Source organism: Marmota marmota, unplaced genomic scaffold (genome assembly GCF_001458135.2).
Source record: "Marmota marmota marmota unplaced genomic scaffold, marMar, whole genome shotgun sequence".
NCBI lineage: Eukaryota > Metazoa > Chordata > Mammalia > Rodentia > Sciuridae > Marmota > Marmota marmota.
Window position 1 is genome coordinate 2,927,463 of NW_026000139.1, and position 19,591 is coordinate 2,947,053.

General features: G+C 55.5%; 1 protein-coding gene across 1 annotated transcript in view; it reads left to right on the top strand.

The window, feature by feature from the left end:
• The first annotated feature begins 1,128 nt into the window (after positions 1-1,128).
• The window catches only part of LOC107158653 (2'-5'-oligoadenylate synthase 3), a 34,984-nt gene continuing 16,521 nt past the window's right edge, over positions 1,129-19,591 (top strand). Inside the window, exons 1-15 of the mRNA XM_015505136.2 lie at positions 1,129-1,422; positions 3,225-3,507; positions 3,852-4,027; positions 5,471-5,709; positions 6,628-6,781; positions 7,167-7,520; positions 8,662-8,944; positions 11,432-11,607; positions 12,015-12,259; positions 12,628-12,772; positions 13,446-13,619; positions 14,869-15,154; positions 15,745-15,929; positions 16,201-16,439; positions 17,088-17,235. Of these exons, the coding sequence (XP_015360622.1) occupies positions 1,240-1,422; positions 3,225-3,507; positions 3,852-4,027; positions 5,471-5,709; positions 6,628-6,781; positions 7,167-7,520; positions 8,662-8,944; positions 11,432-11,607; positions 12,015-12,259; positions 12,628-12,772; positions 13,446-13,619; positions 14,869-15,154; positions 15,745-15,929; positions 16,201-16,439; positions 17,088-17,235 (3,270 nt within the window). The 5' untranslated portion in view covers positions 1,129-1,239. The remainder of the gene's footprint in view (positions 1,423-3,224; positions 3,508-3,851; positions 4,028-5,470; positions 5,710-6,627; positions 6,782-7,166; positions 7,521-8,661; positions 8,945-11,431; positions 11,608-12,014; positions 12,260-12,627; positions 12,773-13,445; positions 13,620-14,868; positions 15,155-15,744; positions 15,930-16,200; positions 16,440-17,087; positions 17,236-19,591) is intronic.

The window sequence follows — 19,591 nt, forward strand, 5'->3', positions numbered from 1 at the left end:
TCTTTTTTTGTTTCATTTCTTCCTTCCTTCTTTCCAGTGTGGGGGATTGAACCCAGGACATTGCTCTTGCTAGGCAAGCAGCTCTACCACTGAGCAACATCCCCATCCCCACTGAGGATGGACCCAGGGGCACTTAACCACCGAGTCACACCCCCTTCTTTAGTGTTATTTTAATTTTGAGACAGGGCCTAGCTAAGTTGTTTGAAGGCCTTATTTAATTGCTGAGGCTGGCTTGGAACTCATTCTCCTGCCTCAGTCTCCCAAGCCCCTGGGATCGGGTGTGCGCCACCACCCCCAGCCCACATAGGGTTTTTATGAGGATTAAATATAAAGTATTTGGAACAATGCCTGCTGTCTAGTAATGGCTCATAAATATAATCCCTTTTTAAATATTTATTTTTTAGTTGTAGTTGGACCCAATACCTTTATCTATTTATTTCTATGTGGTGCTGAGGATCAAACCCAGAACTTCGCACGTGGTAGGCGAACACTCTACCACTGAGCCACAACCCCAGCCCCTATAATCCCATTTTTATGGACGAGGAAATAGAGACTCAGGAGAGGCCAGTAATTTGCACAAGGTTGTACAGATAGGCACCAACTCCAACCCAAGTCCATCTGACTCCACAACCCTTCCTTTTCAAAATCTGAAACTCTTGCCTTAAATTATCTTTTTAATTTTTATTATTTAATTTGTATTCATTTATTTTATTGTTTTTTATTTACTTATTTATTTTGGGGGGGGGGTTGGTACTGGGGATTGAGCCCAGGTGCGCTTAACCCCGGAGCTATATCCCCACCCTTCTTATTTTGAGACAAGTTCTCTCCAAGCTTGTGGGGCACATTTCCTCCATTTGACAGATAACAAAATCCAGGCCCAGAGAAGCTAAGCGTCTCACATGGGCTGCACCGCAAAACAGGCTAGCCAGAACTGGGGTCTCCTGGCTGCCAGGGTAGGGTTGCTTCCTCCGGACTTTGTCACCGATTTCCCGTGGGCAGCCGGGGAGCCCCGCGGGAGGGCCGGCACACCTTCCTCGGTCCAGCTGCAGGTGCGCTGACCCGGGCTGGGCAGCGGGCGCGGCCGTCACAGGGGACGGAGGGGAGGAGGAAAACGGGAAACGAAACCGAAACTCGCGGCGCTGGGCGGGAACCAGACAGGGACCGGGACGGCAGCGCCGGTGCCTCGGCGCATCCTCAGGACCCGGCTATCGGTCCGGGCGGGGAGGCGCGGCCAGCGACATGGACGTGTACCGCACCGCGGCCGCCGCGCTCGACAGGCTGGTGACCCGCCGCCTGCAGCCGCCGCCCGAGTTCGTGGGAGCTGCGCGGCGCGCGCTGGGAGCCCTGGACGCCGCCCTCAGGGAGCGCGGGGGCCGCCGAGGGGGCGCCGGGCCGGGGCTGCGGGTGCTGAAGACCGTCAAGGTGAGCGGCCTGGGGACACTGCAGGACCCGTCGGGGACTTGACCTATGGATGGGGCGACTCCTGGTCCAGCCTCAGGGTGCTGCTAACACACGAGCCAGGTCGAGCCCCGAGGGCACGGGCTCCTCCCCCGCTGCTCTATTGTATTTTATTTTTAATTCCACCAGGGATGGAACCCAGGGGCCCCGACCCCTGAGCCAGGTCCCCAGCCCTATTTGGTATTTTATTTAGCGACAGGCTCTCACTGAGTGGCTTAGGGTCTCCCTTGTGCTGAGGCTGGCTTTGAACGCCCCATCCTCCTGCCTCAGCCTCCCCAGCTGCTGGGATGACAGGCGTCCATAGGTTTAATCTCAGCCCCACCTCTCCTGAGCTGAGTGTCCTTAGCAAGTGACTGCACCTCTCTGAGCCGCTTTTTCTAGTCTGTGAGCTGGGGTGGTAGGAGATAGCTCATAGAGTCATGAGGATTTTCGTAGGGGGCATCTGTAAACTTCAATTCCAGAGCCCAGCCCCCCAGGAAGGGCCTTGGAGAGTGGCCCTTTCCAGGGCTGGACAGAGCGGTAGGAGATGAGCCCGGGGCTTCTGGCTGGACCAGAAAGCAAAGAGAAGGGTCCCCAGCCTCCGGAGCCACGTCAGAATGACCCCTGAGGGGCTCCCCTGCTGGGTCACCCCCACCATCCAGACATTGCCAAAGTCCCACTAGGGACACCACTGCCTGCTCCCGGGAATCGCCATCGGCATGCGCGAGAAGGAGTGTGGGTGAAATCACACCAAGAGGAAAGGGGGGTGCCAGAAATGGGGTGCAAGGCAAATTCAGGCTCCCCCTTGCTTTTGCCGAGGTTAGAGAATCTTCACAACAAAACTATGGTAAGTCAGTTGATGTATAAGGACAAAGCCGTGGGACCCCGATTCCTTGGATGGAAGTCACAGCCCGGCCACCTCGGCTGGCTTGGGAGGGGGAGGTGGGAGCAGGAAGCTCCAGGGCTTTCATCCCCCACCCCTGTAAGTCTTCCCGCGTAGGCGCTGGCCATAGGGGCCTGGCATCGAGGTTGGGATAAGTACGGGTCCCAGCTGGGGTGACAGTTGGCTCTAGCTGGCTCTTGCCACTTATTGGCTGGCAACTCTGTGCCCCCTCCCGGCCTCACCCTCCATCATCTGCTACCGATTGTCACCACATCCAGTTCCCTGCAAGACATCAGGGGTCAGATGCCAGGACAGAGCAGAGCAGAGGCTTGGGAGGTCGCGTCCCTCATCCTCGTCCTCATCTTCGGGCGGGAAGCTTTGCAGAAACGCTGATCAGAAAGGGCTCAGACATTCCATGAGCCACACCACAGTTTTGCACCCATCCAGAGCAAAGAGCTCATCTCTTGCCCGCTAGTTACTGGGTGTTTAGTAGTTGTTGCTTTGAGTACCAGGGACTGAACCCCAAGGTGCTTAACCACAGAGCCACACCCCCAGCCCATCATATTTTTCATTTTGAGACAGGGCCTCCCTAAATTGCTGAGGCTGGCCTCCAACTTGTCATCCTCCCACCTCAGCCTCTAGAGTCTCTGGGGTTACAGGCATGCGCTCTCACGCCTGACTCTTCTCGTTGTTTTTAAAGTGAGTTGCCAACATTTGAAAATCGTGAACTGATGTGTTAAAATTGCTTCTTTTGGAAACTCAGAGCTGGCTGCCTTGTCCACATGCCCTCACGGCACCAAATGCCTGGAACTGATGGCCCCAGTCTCCAGCCCGGTTGGCCTGAGAGCTGGTGGACGTGAGTGGTGGAGAGAGCCGGATTCTCCCGTTGCCGTTCCCTTCACAGGAAGGCTCCTTTGGCCGGGGCACAGCTCTCAGGGGTGGCTGCGACTCTGAACTTGTCATCTTCTTTGGCTGCTTCGAAAGCTATGAGGACCAGAGGGGCCGTCGTGCGGAGATCCTCCAGGAGATGCAGGGGCTGCTGGACGCCTGGTGTCGAGACCGCATCCCGGGCCTGCGCCTCCAGTTTCCTGAGCAAAACATGCCCGGGGTCTTGTGGTTCCAGCTGGTATCGGAAGACCTTGAAAACTGGATGGATGTCAAACTGGTGCCTGCCTTTGACGCCCTGGGTGAGGGGTCCCCGGCTCACTCCAGCGTTGGGGGAGGATTCCTGGGGGCGAGACAGGTCATCCAGTTCTGGCCCTGACACTAACTTGCTGGGCCACCTGGGCAAAGCTATACCTGTCTCTGAGCCTTGGCTCCTTGAATAAGCACAGCGGGTACGGACCAGAGGGGGCCGAGAAGGGTCTGTGGTCCTGGGTGGAGAGGCTGGTCCCCCACCCAGGCACGTCAGGTTCCTTCAGCTGCTCCCCCAGCACCTCCCACCCGAATTCTCCCTACTCCCTCCCAGTGCCCAGCAGAGCTGGGCCTGCGTCCTTAGTGCCCATCCTAACTCAGTGCTTTATGTCCCCAGGGACGCTGAGTCCTGGAATCAAACCCAAACGTGAGGTCTATGCCACCCTCCTCAACAGCGGCTGCCAGGGGGGTGAGCACGCGGCCTGCTTTGCTGAGCTGCGGAGGAACTTTGTGAACACTCGCCCAGTCAAACTCAAGAACCTGATCCTGCTTGTGAAGCACTGGTTCCGCCAGGTGAAGCTCTGCCAAGGTTCTGGTTCCAGACATTTGACTTCTCTGTGGAAATAGTTTCTTATTTTTAGTGACCTTTTATGGCCTCTTTCTGGAAAATGCCTGCTCATGTCCTTTGTCCATTATCTTCTTTCGTAACTGTCTTCTTCTTGTTGAGTTGTTGAAGCTCTTTATATATTATGGATGCTAATTCTTATTTACTTGATATAGTGCAAATGTATTCTCCTCGTCTGTGGATTGTACTTTGCTTTGCTTAAAGGTCATTTGTCAGCAAAAGTATTCAAATTTTAATGTAATCAGGTGTAGTCATCTTTTCTTAAGTTATTTGTTCTTTGCCCATGTCTGAAGTCTTTCCTTATCCTGACTTCCCGACATGACTCTCCCTCGTTGCCTTCCAAAAGGCTTGTTTTCCACATTCAGGGCTTTGTCTAGTCTGGAATATTCTATATACGGCATGAGGTGATATGGAGTTCGTAAGCTTCCTAGCCCAGCCTCAGGAATACCCATCTGCCCTATTCATGCTTTATTGACAAACTCTGGTGCATTGTAGATGAGGGACAAGTTTCCCCAAAATCTTGAGCCACATAGCTTTGTCCCCACACTGGACCACCCGTCATAGGGAGGTCTGGGGAGTTCTGGGTGGGAGGAGGTCCTGATTCCGGTTCTGGCTCTGATACTGATGTGCTGTGTGACCCTGGGCAAGTTCCTAACCTCCTCTGGACTTCTTCCTCTGCTTGTATATAAAAGGTGCATTGGTCTTTCTCAGGTTCTTCCCACATAGATAGGATTCTTTGGGGACAGGAAATGCTCGCAGCCTGGAGCTTGTTAAAAGGGCAGACTAGCCAGGCCACCCGGGTGCTAGGAGAATGCCAGCAGGATCTGGTTCTGGGCACACGTGTGTTCGCACCCCAGAGACAGGGTGGGCAGAGAGAGCAGGACTGCTGGGGCCACCAGCCAGGCAGGTCACCAAGGAAGTCAGAGCACCCCCTCTCGAGTGGCCCTGCCAGCCCAGAAGCCTCGACTCTGACCACGGCATAGAGCTGGTCACTCCTGGAAACGTGAACCCCCAGATACGTGGCCCAGAAACAGGAGTCATGTGTCTGCACCGGGGACGAGGGCTGGGTGGACAGCTGCCCGGCCCCACTTGGGCCTGGTGCCCTGCTCCGTGGGTGCCAACGGCCCCTTCCTCTCCAGTCGGCCATCTGGCCAGCACCCCGGATCTGTGGGGGGGTAGACAGTCCCAGGTCCTGCTGGCTCCGCCCTGGTGACCCCTTGCCCCCAGGGAGACAGGCCAGCTGCTGTGGGAGCTGGGGTGGGACTTGGCCCAACTCCCACCCCAGGCTCAGCCTGCGGGGACCCCAGCCCCGAGGCACAGCCACCAGGGGCCTACGGATGGGCCCTCCCTCCCTTCCTCCTGCCGAGCCCCTCCCTCCACCCTGCTCACAGGCGTTCCAGGAGGAGGCGCAGAGCAGGCCGCTGCCCCCGGTCTACGCCCTGGAGCTGCTGACCATCTTCGCCTGGGAGAGGGGCTGTGGGAAGGACGCCTTCAGCCTGGCCCAAGGGTTCCGGTCTGTCCTGGGCCTGATCCAACAGTACCAGGGCCTGCGTGTTTTCTGGACCGTCAACTACAGCCTCGAGGACCCTACAGTCGGGGATTTCTTGCGGAGGCAGCTGGAGAGACCCAGGTACGTCCTAACACCCGCCACGTGCTCTCCTGTCCCTGGGCCTCACAGAGCTGACGGACAGTGCTGGAGCAGGGGTGCTGCCCAGCTGCACCTTAGGATCCCCAGGTGATCCTTTTTCACTTGTAAAAAAATCTCACAATGCCTGGGCCACATACTGTGTGTGTGAAGGTTTCGCTGACAGATAACATGCCCATTTAGAGGACCGACTATAAAGGGCTATGAAACCACCACCCAGAGTCACAGAATACTCCCAGCACCCCAGTGAGTCCTTCCTGGTCAGCGACACACAAGATAAACCCCATTCTGATTTTCATCAGTCCAGTTTTGCCTGGTTTAAAATCTGATTTGAATAGAGTCATGAACTTTGTCCATTTGTGCCTGGTTTCTATTTTCTCAACATTAAGTCATTGAGTTCCATTCATTTAATTGAGTTCATTCTTTCTCATTGCTGCTTAGTATTCCATAGTAGGGACTTAGGACAATATGATTTCCAGTCTACTGAAGATAGCTAATTGGATTGCTCCCAGTTGGCAGCTATCACAAATATGGCTGTTATACACATGTGTCTTGCATGTATCTTGATGCGTATGCATCAAATGGATGTAGACCTAGGAATGGAATTGCTAAAGCACAGAGTGTAATTCAGAGTTCCCAGCAATGGTCCTTGTATCTTGGGATCCTAATATGCAGCCAGGGTTCAGAACCCTGGCTCCAAATTCATCTCTACAACAGTTCCACCAAAGTGAGCCTTGTTATCTTCATTTTCAAATGAGAAGACTGAGGCTCAGAGAAGGAAAGTCATCTGCCCCAGGTCACACAGCTGGAAAATAACTAACCTGGGATTGTAACCAGCTCTGCCTGACTCCAGAGCCCTGGTGACCTTCTTGCTAACTGAACCTTGTCTCTCTGGAACTGCAGGCCTGTGATACTGGACCCTGCTGACCCCACATGGGACGTGGGCAGTGGCACAGCCTGGCACTGGGATGTGCTGGCCCAGGAGGCCCGGACGTGCTGTCACCACCCGTGCTTTCTGGAGGCAGCTGGGAGCCCGGTGCAGCCCTGGGAGGGGCTGGTGAGTTTCCCGGGGCCCTTGGGTCTTGCACCCATTTTATGCGTTCTGGTATATTTCTGAGCATCCGCGAAGCGCCAGGGCCACATGTCACAGTTGAGTTGGAAGGTGGGAGCAGCAGGCATGGTGGCCTCTAGTCACCGGCTGAGGCCGCAGAGGAAGGAGGCCCTAGCACAGGGCCTCTCCCAGCCTTTCCACCCACCATGGGGGAGCCTTCTGCAGTGCACCCCCCGAGAGGGCGCCTTTTTCTAGTCTGTCCACAGGCACCGAGTCCCTCACTTCCCCTCGCGGAGCCTCAGTCGCTCAGCTGAGCAAAGGGGCCACCGATGGCGGCAGGGGGTGGCATGGAGACCCTGTGCGGTGACGCGCTCCTCCAACCACCTTCCAGGGCCTCCCACGTGCTGAGTGCTCTGATTTGGGCCACTGTGTCCTGCGAGACTCTGACCAGGAGACCCCTGAGGACAGCAGGAGCCTGGACGACACTGAGTGTCACTGGGCAGGGGACAGTCGGACTGTGAGTCCAGCCCCGGAGCCCGCCGCAGCCGCCAGCACCGCCCCGTCAGCCCTGGGCGCAGCCTCGGCCTCCGCCCTGGCCCAGGTCCCCGCCAGGGAGCTGGACCGCTTCATCCAGGACCATCTGCAGCCCAACCCACGGCTCCAGGAGCAGGCGAAGAGGGCCATCGAGGTCCTCCAGCGCTGCCTCCACAAGAACTGCACCTACAGGCCCTCGAGGGTCATCAAGGTGAGCGGGGCAGGTGGGGACCCCATGGGGCCCTCCAGGGACGCGGGAGAGGGGAGAGGTCGCGCAGGGGATCGATGCCCTGGAGCGTGGCCGGAGGTCGACCAGAAGGCCCAGGGAGACCTTCACCCAGCCCAGCCCCAGCCTTGCCTGCTGTGCCCAGGACCCCACCAACCCCATCGGGCAACATCCGTTAACCCAAAGCCACTTTATGATAATGCACCCATATTCCTGAGGTTGAACACGGAACTCAAAGTGACAAACAGAAAGTGTGTGGGGTGCACTCTCGGCCACCCCAATCCAGCCATCTCAAGCCGGGGTCTCGCTGTACAGTCCAGTGCCAGGATTTGTTTTGAATATTAAAAAAATAATAATAAAAATAAAACCACTCACACAACAGTCATCACCTTCCTCCTGAGCTCAGGGCCCCTGACTTCTGAGGCTGTGTGGCCTCCAGGGCTGTAGGATGTGGCCCTGGGCTGCCCCCGCCTCTGGTTGCTACCTGCCCCGGCGCTCTGTGGGGGGCCTCTCTCCCTCCTTGAAGCCCTGGGTGGAGCAGGCTACCTCCCAGGGCCATCTTGGCTGGACGCCCAGCCCCACCCGCCTATTGGCCTCCAGGAACACTTAGCATTTTCTCAGGAACCACTGTGTCCCCGTCCCCCTCCCCAAGCTAGAAGGCAAGTTCCTGAGTGGAAATCTTTCACTTACGCGCTCCCACCTGCTCCGGTGCGTGGAAGTGGGTAAATGCTGTTGCATGATGGACCGACGGATGGACGGAAAGGCTGATGTTGACTGATGGAAACAGACCACAGAGCACATTTGAGGCCCATCTGGTCTGGAACCTACCCTTGTACCTGCTGCTCCAGATGTGTGGTGGGCCCTGCTGCTGCTGGCCTTGAAGTTCTGGTCACTGCGGCTCAGCCCAGCCCCGCCTCACATGGCCGTGAACTCTGCCTCAGCTCTAGATAAAGAGGCAGGCGCAAGCCCACACAGCTTGGCTCTCTGCTGGGCCCCCAAGAGTCAGAAGTCAAGGGCTCATGGGGTCTGGCCCTGTTGAGGTGCCCCAAGACCCACCATCAGCGAGAGAGCCATTTCTGGGCTGCGGTTGGTAGGCTCCTGGTCCCAGCTGTTCCTCCCTCCGCAGGGTGGCTCCTTCGGCAGGGGCACGAACCTCCGGGGTGACTGCGATGCTGAGCTCATCCTCTTCCTCAACTGCTTCACGAACTTCGAGGACCAGGAGCGCCACCGAGGGGAGATCATCAAGGAGATTCGGACACAGCTGGCATCGGGGTGGCAGGACCCAGTCCCTGGGCTGCGCCTTACGTTTCCTGAGCAGAACACACCTGGCGCTCTGCAGGTCCAGCTGGTGTCTGCCACCCCAGAGACTTGGGTGAATGTCAGCCTGCTGCCTGCCTTTGATGCCATGGGTGAGGACACCTGAGCCTGGGGAAGTGACAGAGAAACCCTGGGGACCAGGGAGCACATATAGGCGCCACCTGCCATCCTCCTCGTTCTTCTAAGTCTCCCACTGAATCAGGCACTGAAAACTACTTTGAGGTAGTTTTGAAATCTGAGGCAGATCTCAGCCGATGTAGAGCTTTACCCAGATCTTAGTGAGGAAAGGTTTCAGGCTAAAGGAAACTAGAGATACCACCCACCCACAGTTACCAACAGTAACAGTTCCCCAGATCGCTGGGGATTATAAAGGAAATTTCATGGTATCATTTCCTCCTTCGCTTTAGAGAATTTACTTTAGGATTCGTTTTCTGACTTTTGGAAGTGAATCTTAGTCATTGTCAGTCCTAAAGAAATGCAGTTATGGAGGCTGAGGAGGCTGAGGCAGGAGGCTCTGGACACAGGCACCACTGATTCCGGGCAGAATGTGGAGCAGTCCATTCGGGCCTGTATATTTTGTACTCTGCATCCTGACATTATCTTTTGCTCTTTGATCTATGACTATTTGGATGTGGGTTTCCAAATGAAGGTCTGGAGTTTGGTTCCTTTGTTTCTTTAAACACTTACTATTTTTTTTTTAACTTTACTCCAACAGTATACTTCACATGATAACACTTCTTGGTAATTTGCTGGAACTTTCCAGGTTTAGACTTGAGTTAAAAAAACCTTTCTGTTTCCGCTTCCTGCTTGAAGGGTCTGATGGGTGTTTTCCCTCAGGGTCTACTGTCCTATAACATCTCTCCTTTCTGAAGAGAAGTCTGTTGTCCCTTTAATGGTCATTTCTTTGTTATGTAATCTATTTTTATTTATATGTGTGGCTTTTTGCTTGGCCTCTCCCTCCGCTTTTGGGAGACTTTGAGACTTTCTTGGTCCACAGTGTTCTTCAGTGTCTCCGTGATCCGTCTGTGCACGGACTGCTCCATATTCTGTCTGGAATCAGTGGTGCCTCCTGTGTCCAGGAATTTAACCCTTCCTTTAGTTTTGGGGAAATGTCTCCCAGGGTCCTTTGCAATATTGCCTCTGCCGGTGTTCCCTGTTATCTGCTTTCTCTTGATGACGTCCCCGACTCTTTATCTCTAACGCCCCCCTCACGCTGCCTGCTTCTCATTGCTCAGATCTGTTTTCCGTTTTACTCTTTTCAAATGCATCTAATCATCTACCTATTCTTGATTTTTTTTTTAAATAAGAACTTTTTCATTTCTAGAAGTTTCTATTTGGCTCTTTCTCAAATCAACCTGCTGCCTGCCCTTGGACTTCATTTCTTCCATTGGGGTCTCAGTGACTCTTATCTTTTTGGATCACCTTAAACATGCTCCGTCTCTTGGATTGTCCTGTGATCACAAATTCTCCCATCAGTTGTGTCTCCATACCCTCCCTCTTCCCCACCCCACCCCTGGCTGGATCATTTCCTTGTGTGGTTTGTAATTTTTTATTGTGAGGAACTTCATTATATGGAACTTTTACTTTCTTTCCTTTTCCTCTGGAAGTTCCTTCTGCTGTGGGCTGAAGAACTATCCCTCAAGGGACTGAGTTCTCATTTTGTCTCCAGCTGGGCTCCAAGGGCCTCACTCATTCCCAGGCCAGCTTAGGTGATGACTCCACAGCCTGGGACTTCCCCACCAGGCCATAAATTTGGATTTCACAACTGCATCCAGCATTGGATTGGGATCTCAGTTTCTCTTAGGGGACTTTCTTCCCCTGTCCCCAGGGGCCTCTCTCTATTGGTGGGTGATTCTTCTGAGACACCTTTCAGCGAGAAAGGTCAGGCTTTCTTTCATTCCAGAATGAAGGAGAGCCTGGGCCTCAATTCCAGTTTCCTCTCCCTTCCTTGATTTTTTTTCCCCTCTCCTGGGAGATGACAACATGAATAATAGCAGTAATTAATGCTTATTGAACACACGGTGTTTTTAAAGCAGTTTGGAGCAATTTACATGTGGATTTCACTTGCTTCTTATAATAGCCTTATAAGGTGGATGCTGCTTATGATCCCCCTCTTACAGATGAGCACCAAAGACACAAATCACACAGCTTGGATTTGAACCCAGGCCTATTGATCTTGGAAGCTCATTACCTTAACTTCTATGTGCCACTTCCACAGTATGAGTAAAAATTATTGGACTACCCAGTTCAGGGTTGATACTAAAAAAAGGGTGTGTGTGTGGGGGGGGGGCCGGGTGGCTCAGTGGTAGAGCGCTTGCCTAGCCTGTGTGAGCCACTGGGTGCTCCTTAGCACCACATAAAAATAAAATAAAGGTTTTGTCCACCTACAACTAAAAAAAAAATTTAATAATAGTTCTGTTATCCAATGTTGCAATATATTATGATTGATCGCAATGTCACATAATTAATGTTGAAATTAATTGCATTAATGAGCGTCATCCATTGCACTAATGGTGAATGCATGGTGCGCGCTGCTAGCTTCATTCCCAGCTGCACAATGAGCGGTCCCACTTCCACAGGGCAGCTCGGAGCGGACACCAAACCTCAGCCCCAGGTGTACACGGCCCTGTTCAACAGCGGCGGCCACGACGGCAAGCATGCGGCCTGCTTCGCAGAGCTGCGCAGGAACTTCGTGAACACTCGACCCGCCAAGCTCAAGAACCTCATCCTACTGGTGAAACACTGGTACCATCACGTGAGTGCCCCTCGGCCCTCCCCCGGAAGCGGTGCTGTCATGACAACTGCCTAGGCCAATCAGCTCCTTCCCTGCACAGACATTTCCTCTCCTTTGCATCCCATTGGCCATCCCAAGCGGAAGAACCGCCTCCAGCTCCTCCCTTTCCTGCCCAGATCCGGAAGTCACTGTGTCTTTCCTCCATGAAGGCCTCCGTTTACGTAGCTGGGGTTCCCCGTCCCTGTGTGGCCCGTGGGTTTCTCCCCACTTCTCGCACTCCTGATGTTTTCCCACCCCAAGGCCTCTGCCCGCGCCCTTCTGCCCGTCAGTCATCTTCTGCATGCTGCCCCAACTCTTGAGCATCCTCTGGAGGCCCGTGCCCATTCCCACCTCACAGGCACTGATCTTGGGTTGACCTTCCATGACAGGTGGCAGCTCAAAATCAAGAGCAGCCAGGCCCCTCTCTGCCCCCAGCCTATGCCCTGGAGCTCCTGACCATCTTTGCCTGGGAGCAGGGCTGTAAGAACCACAGTTTCAACATGGCCCAAGGCCTGCGGACTGTTCTGGGGCTGGTCCAGCAGTACCAGGACCTTTGTGTCTACTGGACGGACAACTATGGCACTGAGGACCCAGCCCTGAGAACACACCTTCTTGGCCAGCTTCGGAAACCCAGGTGCACACCAGCTCCCCAGTGCCCGCCTCCACCCTGTGCTCTGTGCCCACTGTCACCTGGCATCTGTGTCCAGGAAGGCTCCAGGGCAGGCTTGGGGTCACCAGTCATTTTGCTTATCTCTGGACTTTGATGTTTAGCTGCCATTTTTAGGAAATTCAAGGAGAAAACCAGAGCCAGTTTTATAGCACAGTAGGTGGCCATATCTCAAAGTGAGGGGCCACCGAGTAGCCAGCAGCCAGCTGGGGCTCCTTCTGAATGCGGGCAATACTGGGCCAACCCTGGGGTCCTGACACTGTCCCCAACCCTCACGCCTCTTCCCAGACCCTCCACATTCCCAACCACCTGCCCCCCCCCCACTCTGTCCCCAGGCCTCTAATCCTGGATCCTGCTGACCCCACCTGGAACGTGGGCCAAGGCAGCTGGGAGCTGTTGGCCCAGAATGCAGTGGCCCTCATGACCCAGGCCTGCTGTATGAGTGGGGACAGAACCCCTGTGTCACCCTGGGATGTGCTGGTAAGAGGCAGGCCCTGGGGAGGGGACATCGTTGGCTCCCCTGCCTGGTGCCCTTTACCTGCCAGTGTGGCATCCCCAGCTCTGGAGTGTTGGCTGAGGTGGTTACCACTGTCCCCTGTTCTGGAGAATGGACCTCCAAGAGCAGCACAGGTTGTCCCATCTCATCCAGTGCCTGAGAGACACAACATACAAAGACCCCACCTTTGTCTCAAGGTGGGACCAACTCTTGTGATGTGGGTCACGCTCCCAAGCTCCGTGTGGGATCAGGCACGAGCTCATCTCCTTCCCAGCCCCTTATTGTGCTACCCTTGTTCTCTGTGAGCATGGCCCCAATTAATCATGTGCCCAAGAATCCCCTGATCAGGAGGTTTCTAGGGAAACCAACCTAAGAGGTAAGCCATCTGCACCTCATGAAAGGATATTGTTAATCTAGTTTTTATTACTGTAACAAAATACCTGAAGCCAGAAAACTTTATAAAGAAAAGAGGTGTGTTCAGCTGCCATTTTTAGGAAATTCAAGGTCATGGTGCCAGCATCAGCTGGGCTCTGCCGGAGACCCATGGGATGGCATCACAGCCGCAGGAGACCCTGTGGGAAGAGGAGATGGCATCCTGAGACAGGAAGCCCGAGAGCTGCCGGCCTGGCTCACCCACCCCACCCGTTCTCTCCGCAGCCAGCTCTCCTCCACCAAACCCCAGCCAGGGACCTGGACAAGTTCATCAGCCGGTTTCTCCAGCCCAACCGCCACTTCCTGGCTCAGGTGAACAAGGCTGTCAACACCATCTGCTCCTTCCTGAGGGAAAACTGCTTCCGGAATTCTCCCATCAAAGTGCTCAAGGTGGTCAAGGTGAGTCCCCGGAGAGCAGCAGGCAAGATGGGTCCTGCCGGTGGCTGATCTCTCCCAGGCCAGTATTGGGTCTGACCCCTCTCTGTGCCTGCTGCACAAGGTCAGGCATATAGAAGGAGCCAGAAAGTGGTATGGGTGGATGGTGGAGGCAGAGTCCAGATAAGCCTACATCTCTTGCAGTTGCTAGTGACACTCAGCTCAACAAAGGACACAAAGGAAAGCACCGACTGATGTAACTGGAAAGCCCTGGATTAGGCAGCTTCAGGCATAGCTAGATCCAGGAGCCTACATAGCATTATCAGGACTCAGCTTTTCTCTGCAGCTCTTGGATCTGCTTTGTTTTTGTTTCACTGTTTTAAAGCAGAAGCACAAATTTATTGACAACAGAGTGACAATCATAGTCCCATTTCCATTCAATTCTACAAAAATGGCTCTACTTTTCGGAAGGGGAATTTTTTTTTCTCAAAATTCAAGTTAAGACTTGGAATGGAGTCTCCTAGGCCTGGCTTGGGGAGACAGAATGGAACTGGGTTACACAGAAGGTGGCCCCACCTGGATTTCGGGAGCTTTATGTGGGCAGTTCCCGCAGACATAACCAGGATCTGGCCCCACTTGGGAAGGACGCGGGTGTGCATGAAAGATCACCTCGTCCTCTGCACTTCACACAGCCTCAGTTTACAATTGGACAGGCCCAGTGGAGACCCGGTCATCTCAATACAGTGTCAAAACGGAGGGTCCAGGCCTGCTGGTGTGCTGTGTGACCCCAGGCAAATACTGTGGTCTCTCTGATTCTCCCTTCCTCGTTCATAAGAGTCGAGGAGGATGGATTTGCTGCCTGATTTCAACCCTGGCTTCACCCTAGAATCACATGATGTCCAAGTGCCATCCCAGCTCAAATTAGGACGGGACTCAGCTGTTGGCTGTTTTTAAAAGCTTCTCAGAAACAGTCAAGTTTGAGAGCCACAGGCCCGAGCAAAAACAGAGAAAAACTTTCAAATCCACCCCAGCCCCAAACCATGATGGAAGGAGAAGTTTTGCATTTGTTGAGGGGATTAACTCACTTCTAGCACACTGTGTTTTCTTCTGATCCTGCTCTATTGAAAGATGTGAGACACTTACGGGGCTCCTAACTAAGGTTAGGACACTTGCCCAAGGTCACACAGCAGGTTCCTAACTCAGAATCCAGAGCCCTTAAGTGCAGGGCCTCAAGCCGTGCTTGTGGGGTTGACCTCTCCCCTGTCCTCCCCAGGGTGGCTCTTCAGCCAAAGGCACGGCTCTGCGAGGCCGCTCGGACGCCGACATCGTGGTGTTCCTCAGCTGCTTCACCCAGTTCACTGAGCAGGGGAATAAGCGGGCGGAGATCATCTCCGAGATCCGGGCCCAGCTGGAGGCCTGTCAGCAGGAGCAGCAGTTTGAAGTCAAGTTTGAAATTTCCAAGTGGGAGAACCCCCGGGTGCTGAGCTTCTCCTTGACATCCCAGACGATGCTGGACCACAGTGTGGACTTTGACGTGCTGCCAGCCTTTGATGCGCTAGGTGAGGCTCCCGGGTGTAGGCCTGAGAAGGGGAAGGACAGGAACAGACAGGCACAGTTGTAGAGGTTGTGCACTGCACATCTGGGCTACATGGGTTCACATCACACACATTGTTCGTGTGAAGGTCTATCACACCTTTCCTGAAGAGTGCAGAGAAAAGGGCACCTTTTTCTAATTCCCTCAAAAATGCTCTGTGTGATAAAAGTGGCCTCAAGCCACTGGATCCTGGCCCCAGAAATGCCACCAACATGCACTGTGCAGAGTGAGAAAACCCCCGAAATCTAAGTTCACTTGGTGCCTGAGTTTGGAAGAAGAAGGGGGAAGGTTCCTGTGGAAATGTCTCCGCGCTGTCCTGTTCCAAAGGGCAAGCTTGGTGCTCAGCAGTGCCCCTGAGTGCCACAGACCACAGGGGGACCTCCGCCCCTGCGGTCCAGGACCTGCCACCAATCTCTGCCCCCACGGAGCCCCCGGTGCCTCCAGGGCATCCCAGGCCACCCCAGGGACAGCCACTCTGGGGGGTCGCGGACGTCCTCCTGGGTCGTGGCTGGGAGACTCTGGGCAATGGCACCACATGGCCTCCCCGTTGTCCAGGCCAGCTGGGTGCGGGCTCCAGGCCCCCCCACGCGCAGGTCTACAGGGACCTCATCCGCAGCTACCACTGCGCCGGCGAGTTCTCCACCTGCTTCACGGAGCTGCAGCGCGACTTCATCGTCTCCCGCCCCACCAAGCTCAAAAGCCTGATCCGGCTGGTGAAGTACTGGTACCGGCAGGTCCAGGTGCGGCCCAGGGACTGGCCCCCCACCACAGCCCCTAGCACAGTCCCAGGCCCCTGGGTTGGAGGAACAGGGTGCCGCTGGAGGGCCTCGGTTTTCCCCTCTGACTGATGTAATTAGAAAGTCCTGGATTAGGCAGCTTCAGGCATAGCTGGATCCAGGAGCCTACACAGCATTATCAGGGCTGACAGCTGCATCCCGGGATCTGATGGGCGCATAGGTGCTGGGGGGGGGGGCCTCCGACCCCACCATCGCCACTCTCCTCGCTCCCCAGGGCCACAAGATGCCCAAGGGGAAGGGCTCCCTGCCCCCCCAGCACGGGCTGGAGCTCCTGACCGTGTACGCCTGGGAGCAGGGCGGCCAGGACCCCCAATTCGGGATGGCTGAGGGCTTCCGCACGGTCCTGGAGCTCATCACGCAGTACCACCAGCTCCGCGTCTACTGGACTGTCAACTACAGCGCCGAGGACGAAACCATCAGGGACTTCCTGAGACAGCAGCTTCAGAAGCCCAGGTCCAGGCCAGCCCGGTCCCCAGACTCTGGCTGGGGCTCCCCCCACCCCCAGGGCACAGAGCAGAGAGAGCAGGACCCCAAGTTCAATCTCAGCTACGCAGCGAGTGCCCTTTAGCATCAGCGCGCTCCGGGCGAGCGGGAGAGACCTAGGCCAGGGACACTGTGTCCCTTGTTTGTCTGAAGCGCGTTGAGGGCAGCGCTCGCTGCAGAGCCACCAGGGAGCATGAGGCATCTCATTCTCTGAAATGGGCACAGAGATAGAAGAGATGTCCCCAAGCTCGTGACACATGTCTAGTCGTTGGGCAGTGGCCATACAGGGGGACATTTTGAAAACACTCATGATGTCATCTGCCTTAGTAGAGAGAGGAGCCTGATCCGCTAGTGACGTCGGCCCAGGATGCGGGAGGGAGAGAGGCGGCCAGGCTGGAGTAGGCATCAAGGCCCACGTGCCCTGGGGGAGCACGGAGCCGAGGGGGATCAGTACGTCTGCCTGGATGCAGCATGGTCAAGGGGCCACCAGGCAGAGGAGCCCCTGAGCCCTGTCCAGCCCCTGCAGTGTCAGATACGGGGAGAGGACAGTCCAGCCGAAGCCACAGGGGCAGCCCTAGATGTCGCTAGGAGTCACACTGACCCTGGATGGAATTGCAGACCCATCATCCTGGACCCGGCTGACCCGACGGGCAACCTGGGCCACAGCGCCCGCTGGGACCTGCTGGCCAAGGAAGCCGAGGACTCCATGTCTGCATTGTGCTGCACGGACAGGGACGGCACTGCCATCCGGCCGTGGCCAGTGAGGGTGAGAGCCTGGGGGGACCAGGGGGGCTGCTCCTGCCCCAGCCGGGCACCAGGGCTCCGTCCTGCAGTCCCCGGGGACCAGCGTCTCCTGCCACGCTCTCCCCCAGGCTGCTGTGTGAAGTCCAGGAGGTCAGTGGCTGCGCTGGACAGCAGGAGTGGACCCCAGCCCCAGTGGCTCTTCAGACCATCTCCCCCTCGCCTGCCCCCGGCCCTCCTGCTCCTTCCCGGGCAGCCCCCTGCCTCGGAACCTGTGCACAGGGAAAGAGGCAGCGCTGGGGTTGATTGTGTCGCGGTGTGAACTGATCGATAGGATCAGTAAGAGTGCGAGGCATAGGTTATAGACTAGTACAAATACAGATTGTAGATATGAGATTTTGATAAGTGAGACGAGACCATTATAAGGACTGTCACGGGCGGGCCTCGGACTCCATTTGTGCCTCCTATAAAACACTGTTCCAAGAGCCGTTTCTGAGAAACTGAAATAAAAGCTGTTTTCTTATTTAAAAAATTGTCTTTCTGGACTTTGTACCCCACAAATTGTCCCCTAATCAGGGTGCAGCGGTGGTCTGGGGAGCTGTGTCCTGGGTGTGAGTGCCCCCGTGGGTCTACACAACTTTGAAGTAGGCTCTGGCCTGCCGACCCCCGCCCAATTCAGGATGGGACTGTACAGCACCTGCTGAACCCGGGACTGTGGCCCCGGAGCGGCAGAGCTAATGCATGTTAGCTTCCGTTTGTCACTTGGAGCCCACAGGTCCTCCTGATCAATGTTTTATGATTGGCTGGCTCACACGACGACCAGCAAGTCACTGAGTTGTGGCTTTTGTCCTCATATCCTCCTTGGAGGGACCAGGAAGCGGCTGTCCTCCCACAGAGCTTGATTTCTGCGGTGGGTGACAGTCCCTGCCAGGTAACTAAAGCTCTCTTTTGATTTGAATTGACTTGGGGAGTCTTCTGAAGCAGGTCCCCTAACCGCTGGTCACATCTGCCTGGATGCAGAGGACAGAGGGCTCCAGGGGGCTCTTTTCTGTCTCGGCACCAGAGTGCACACCTTGGGGCACGGAGGCGTCCCCGGGCCCTGCCCCGGCCTCTGCCTTCTGAGCATCTCTGCCTGTGACGGCCAGGCTGCACAGCAATGACCACTCAGACTCCATCTCACCCTGAGGCTCCATGTCGCCTACGAAGTGCTTCTCCGGTGGGAAGGCCCCGCCCCTGTGCCTAGTAACAGGTGCCTGGCACAGCGTCCTTGGCCCCGCAAAAGGGCAGCTCGTATGCAGTGTGAGTGGTTCTCTTGCTCTCCGTTTTTCTTGGGCCAGGAACCTCTTCAGAGATTGATCGTCCAGACGTCGGTGGCCATTCTCTACTCGTGCTGAACTAGGGTCCTCTTGACCCACTTCCCTCCTGCTGGCTTGCTGCTGGGCCAACCCGGAAAGTCCGGTGGGGGACACTGACATCCCCACTGCACAGTCTCTCTGACTGCACGGGCCAGCTCCTGTCACTCACAGCTACGGCAATCCAGATGTGGTTTTTGCCTTTAAATAATGTAAAATGTCCAGCCCAGCGTCCCCCACAGTCACCACCTGTGAATCGGATGGAGGAGGGGCCCACCCCAGGGGACAGAGGAAGGAGGCCCCTGCGCCCTCTCTGCCCGGGATGTTAGGCACCCGGCTGTCCAGGGCCTCTGCTTAAGATGCCCGCCAAGGACACAGGACCAGAGGCCATCCACTCAGCCCTGGGACCCTCACAGCTGAGGGCTGGGGACAGCCCCACCGTCTGGGCCACCTGCACAGCCCCTCCCCACCCCAGGTGCTGAGCTCCGTGGGTGTCGGTCAGTCGTCTGGGCCTGGCTTCCGTGGGTGGCTGGCTGGCTGGGAATCCAAGCCTGGAACTCAGGACCCCAGGTTCCACCTCTTGGGTTGGCCCTGGATGCTGGCCAGGCACATCTTCCAGAGCTGGGGGCAGAACCCCCTCTTCCCTAGGGAAGCTTCGACTTTCCTTCTATTAAGGCCTTCGACTGATTGAGTGAGGCCCGCCCCATTGGGTGGGTGGTCTCCTAACTCAAAGTCCACTGGTTTAATGTTAGCCTCATCTTTAAAATACATTCACAAAAAGATCTGGAGTAAGTTTGACCAAATATCTGGGCAACTGGGCTTGGCCAAGTTGGTGCATAAGATCAACCATCCCGGGCTGGGGATGTGGCTCAAGCGGTAGCGCGCTTGTCTGGCATGCGTGCGGCCCGGGTTCGATCCTCAGCACCACATACAAAACAAAGATGTTGTGTCCACCGATAACTAAAAAATAAATATTAAAATTCTCTCTATATATCTCTCTCACTCTCTCTTTAAAAAAAAAAAAAAAAA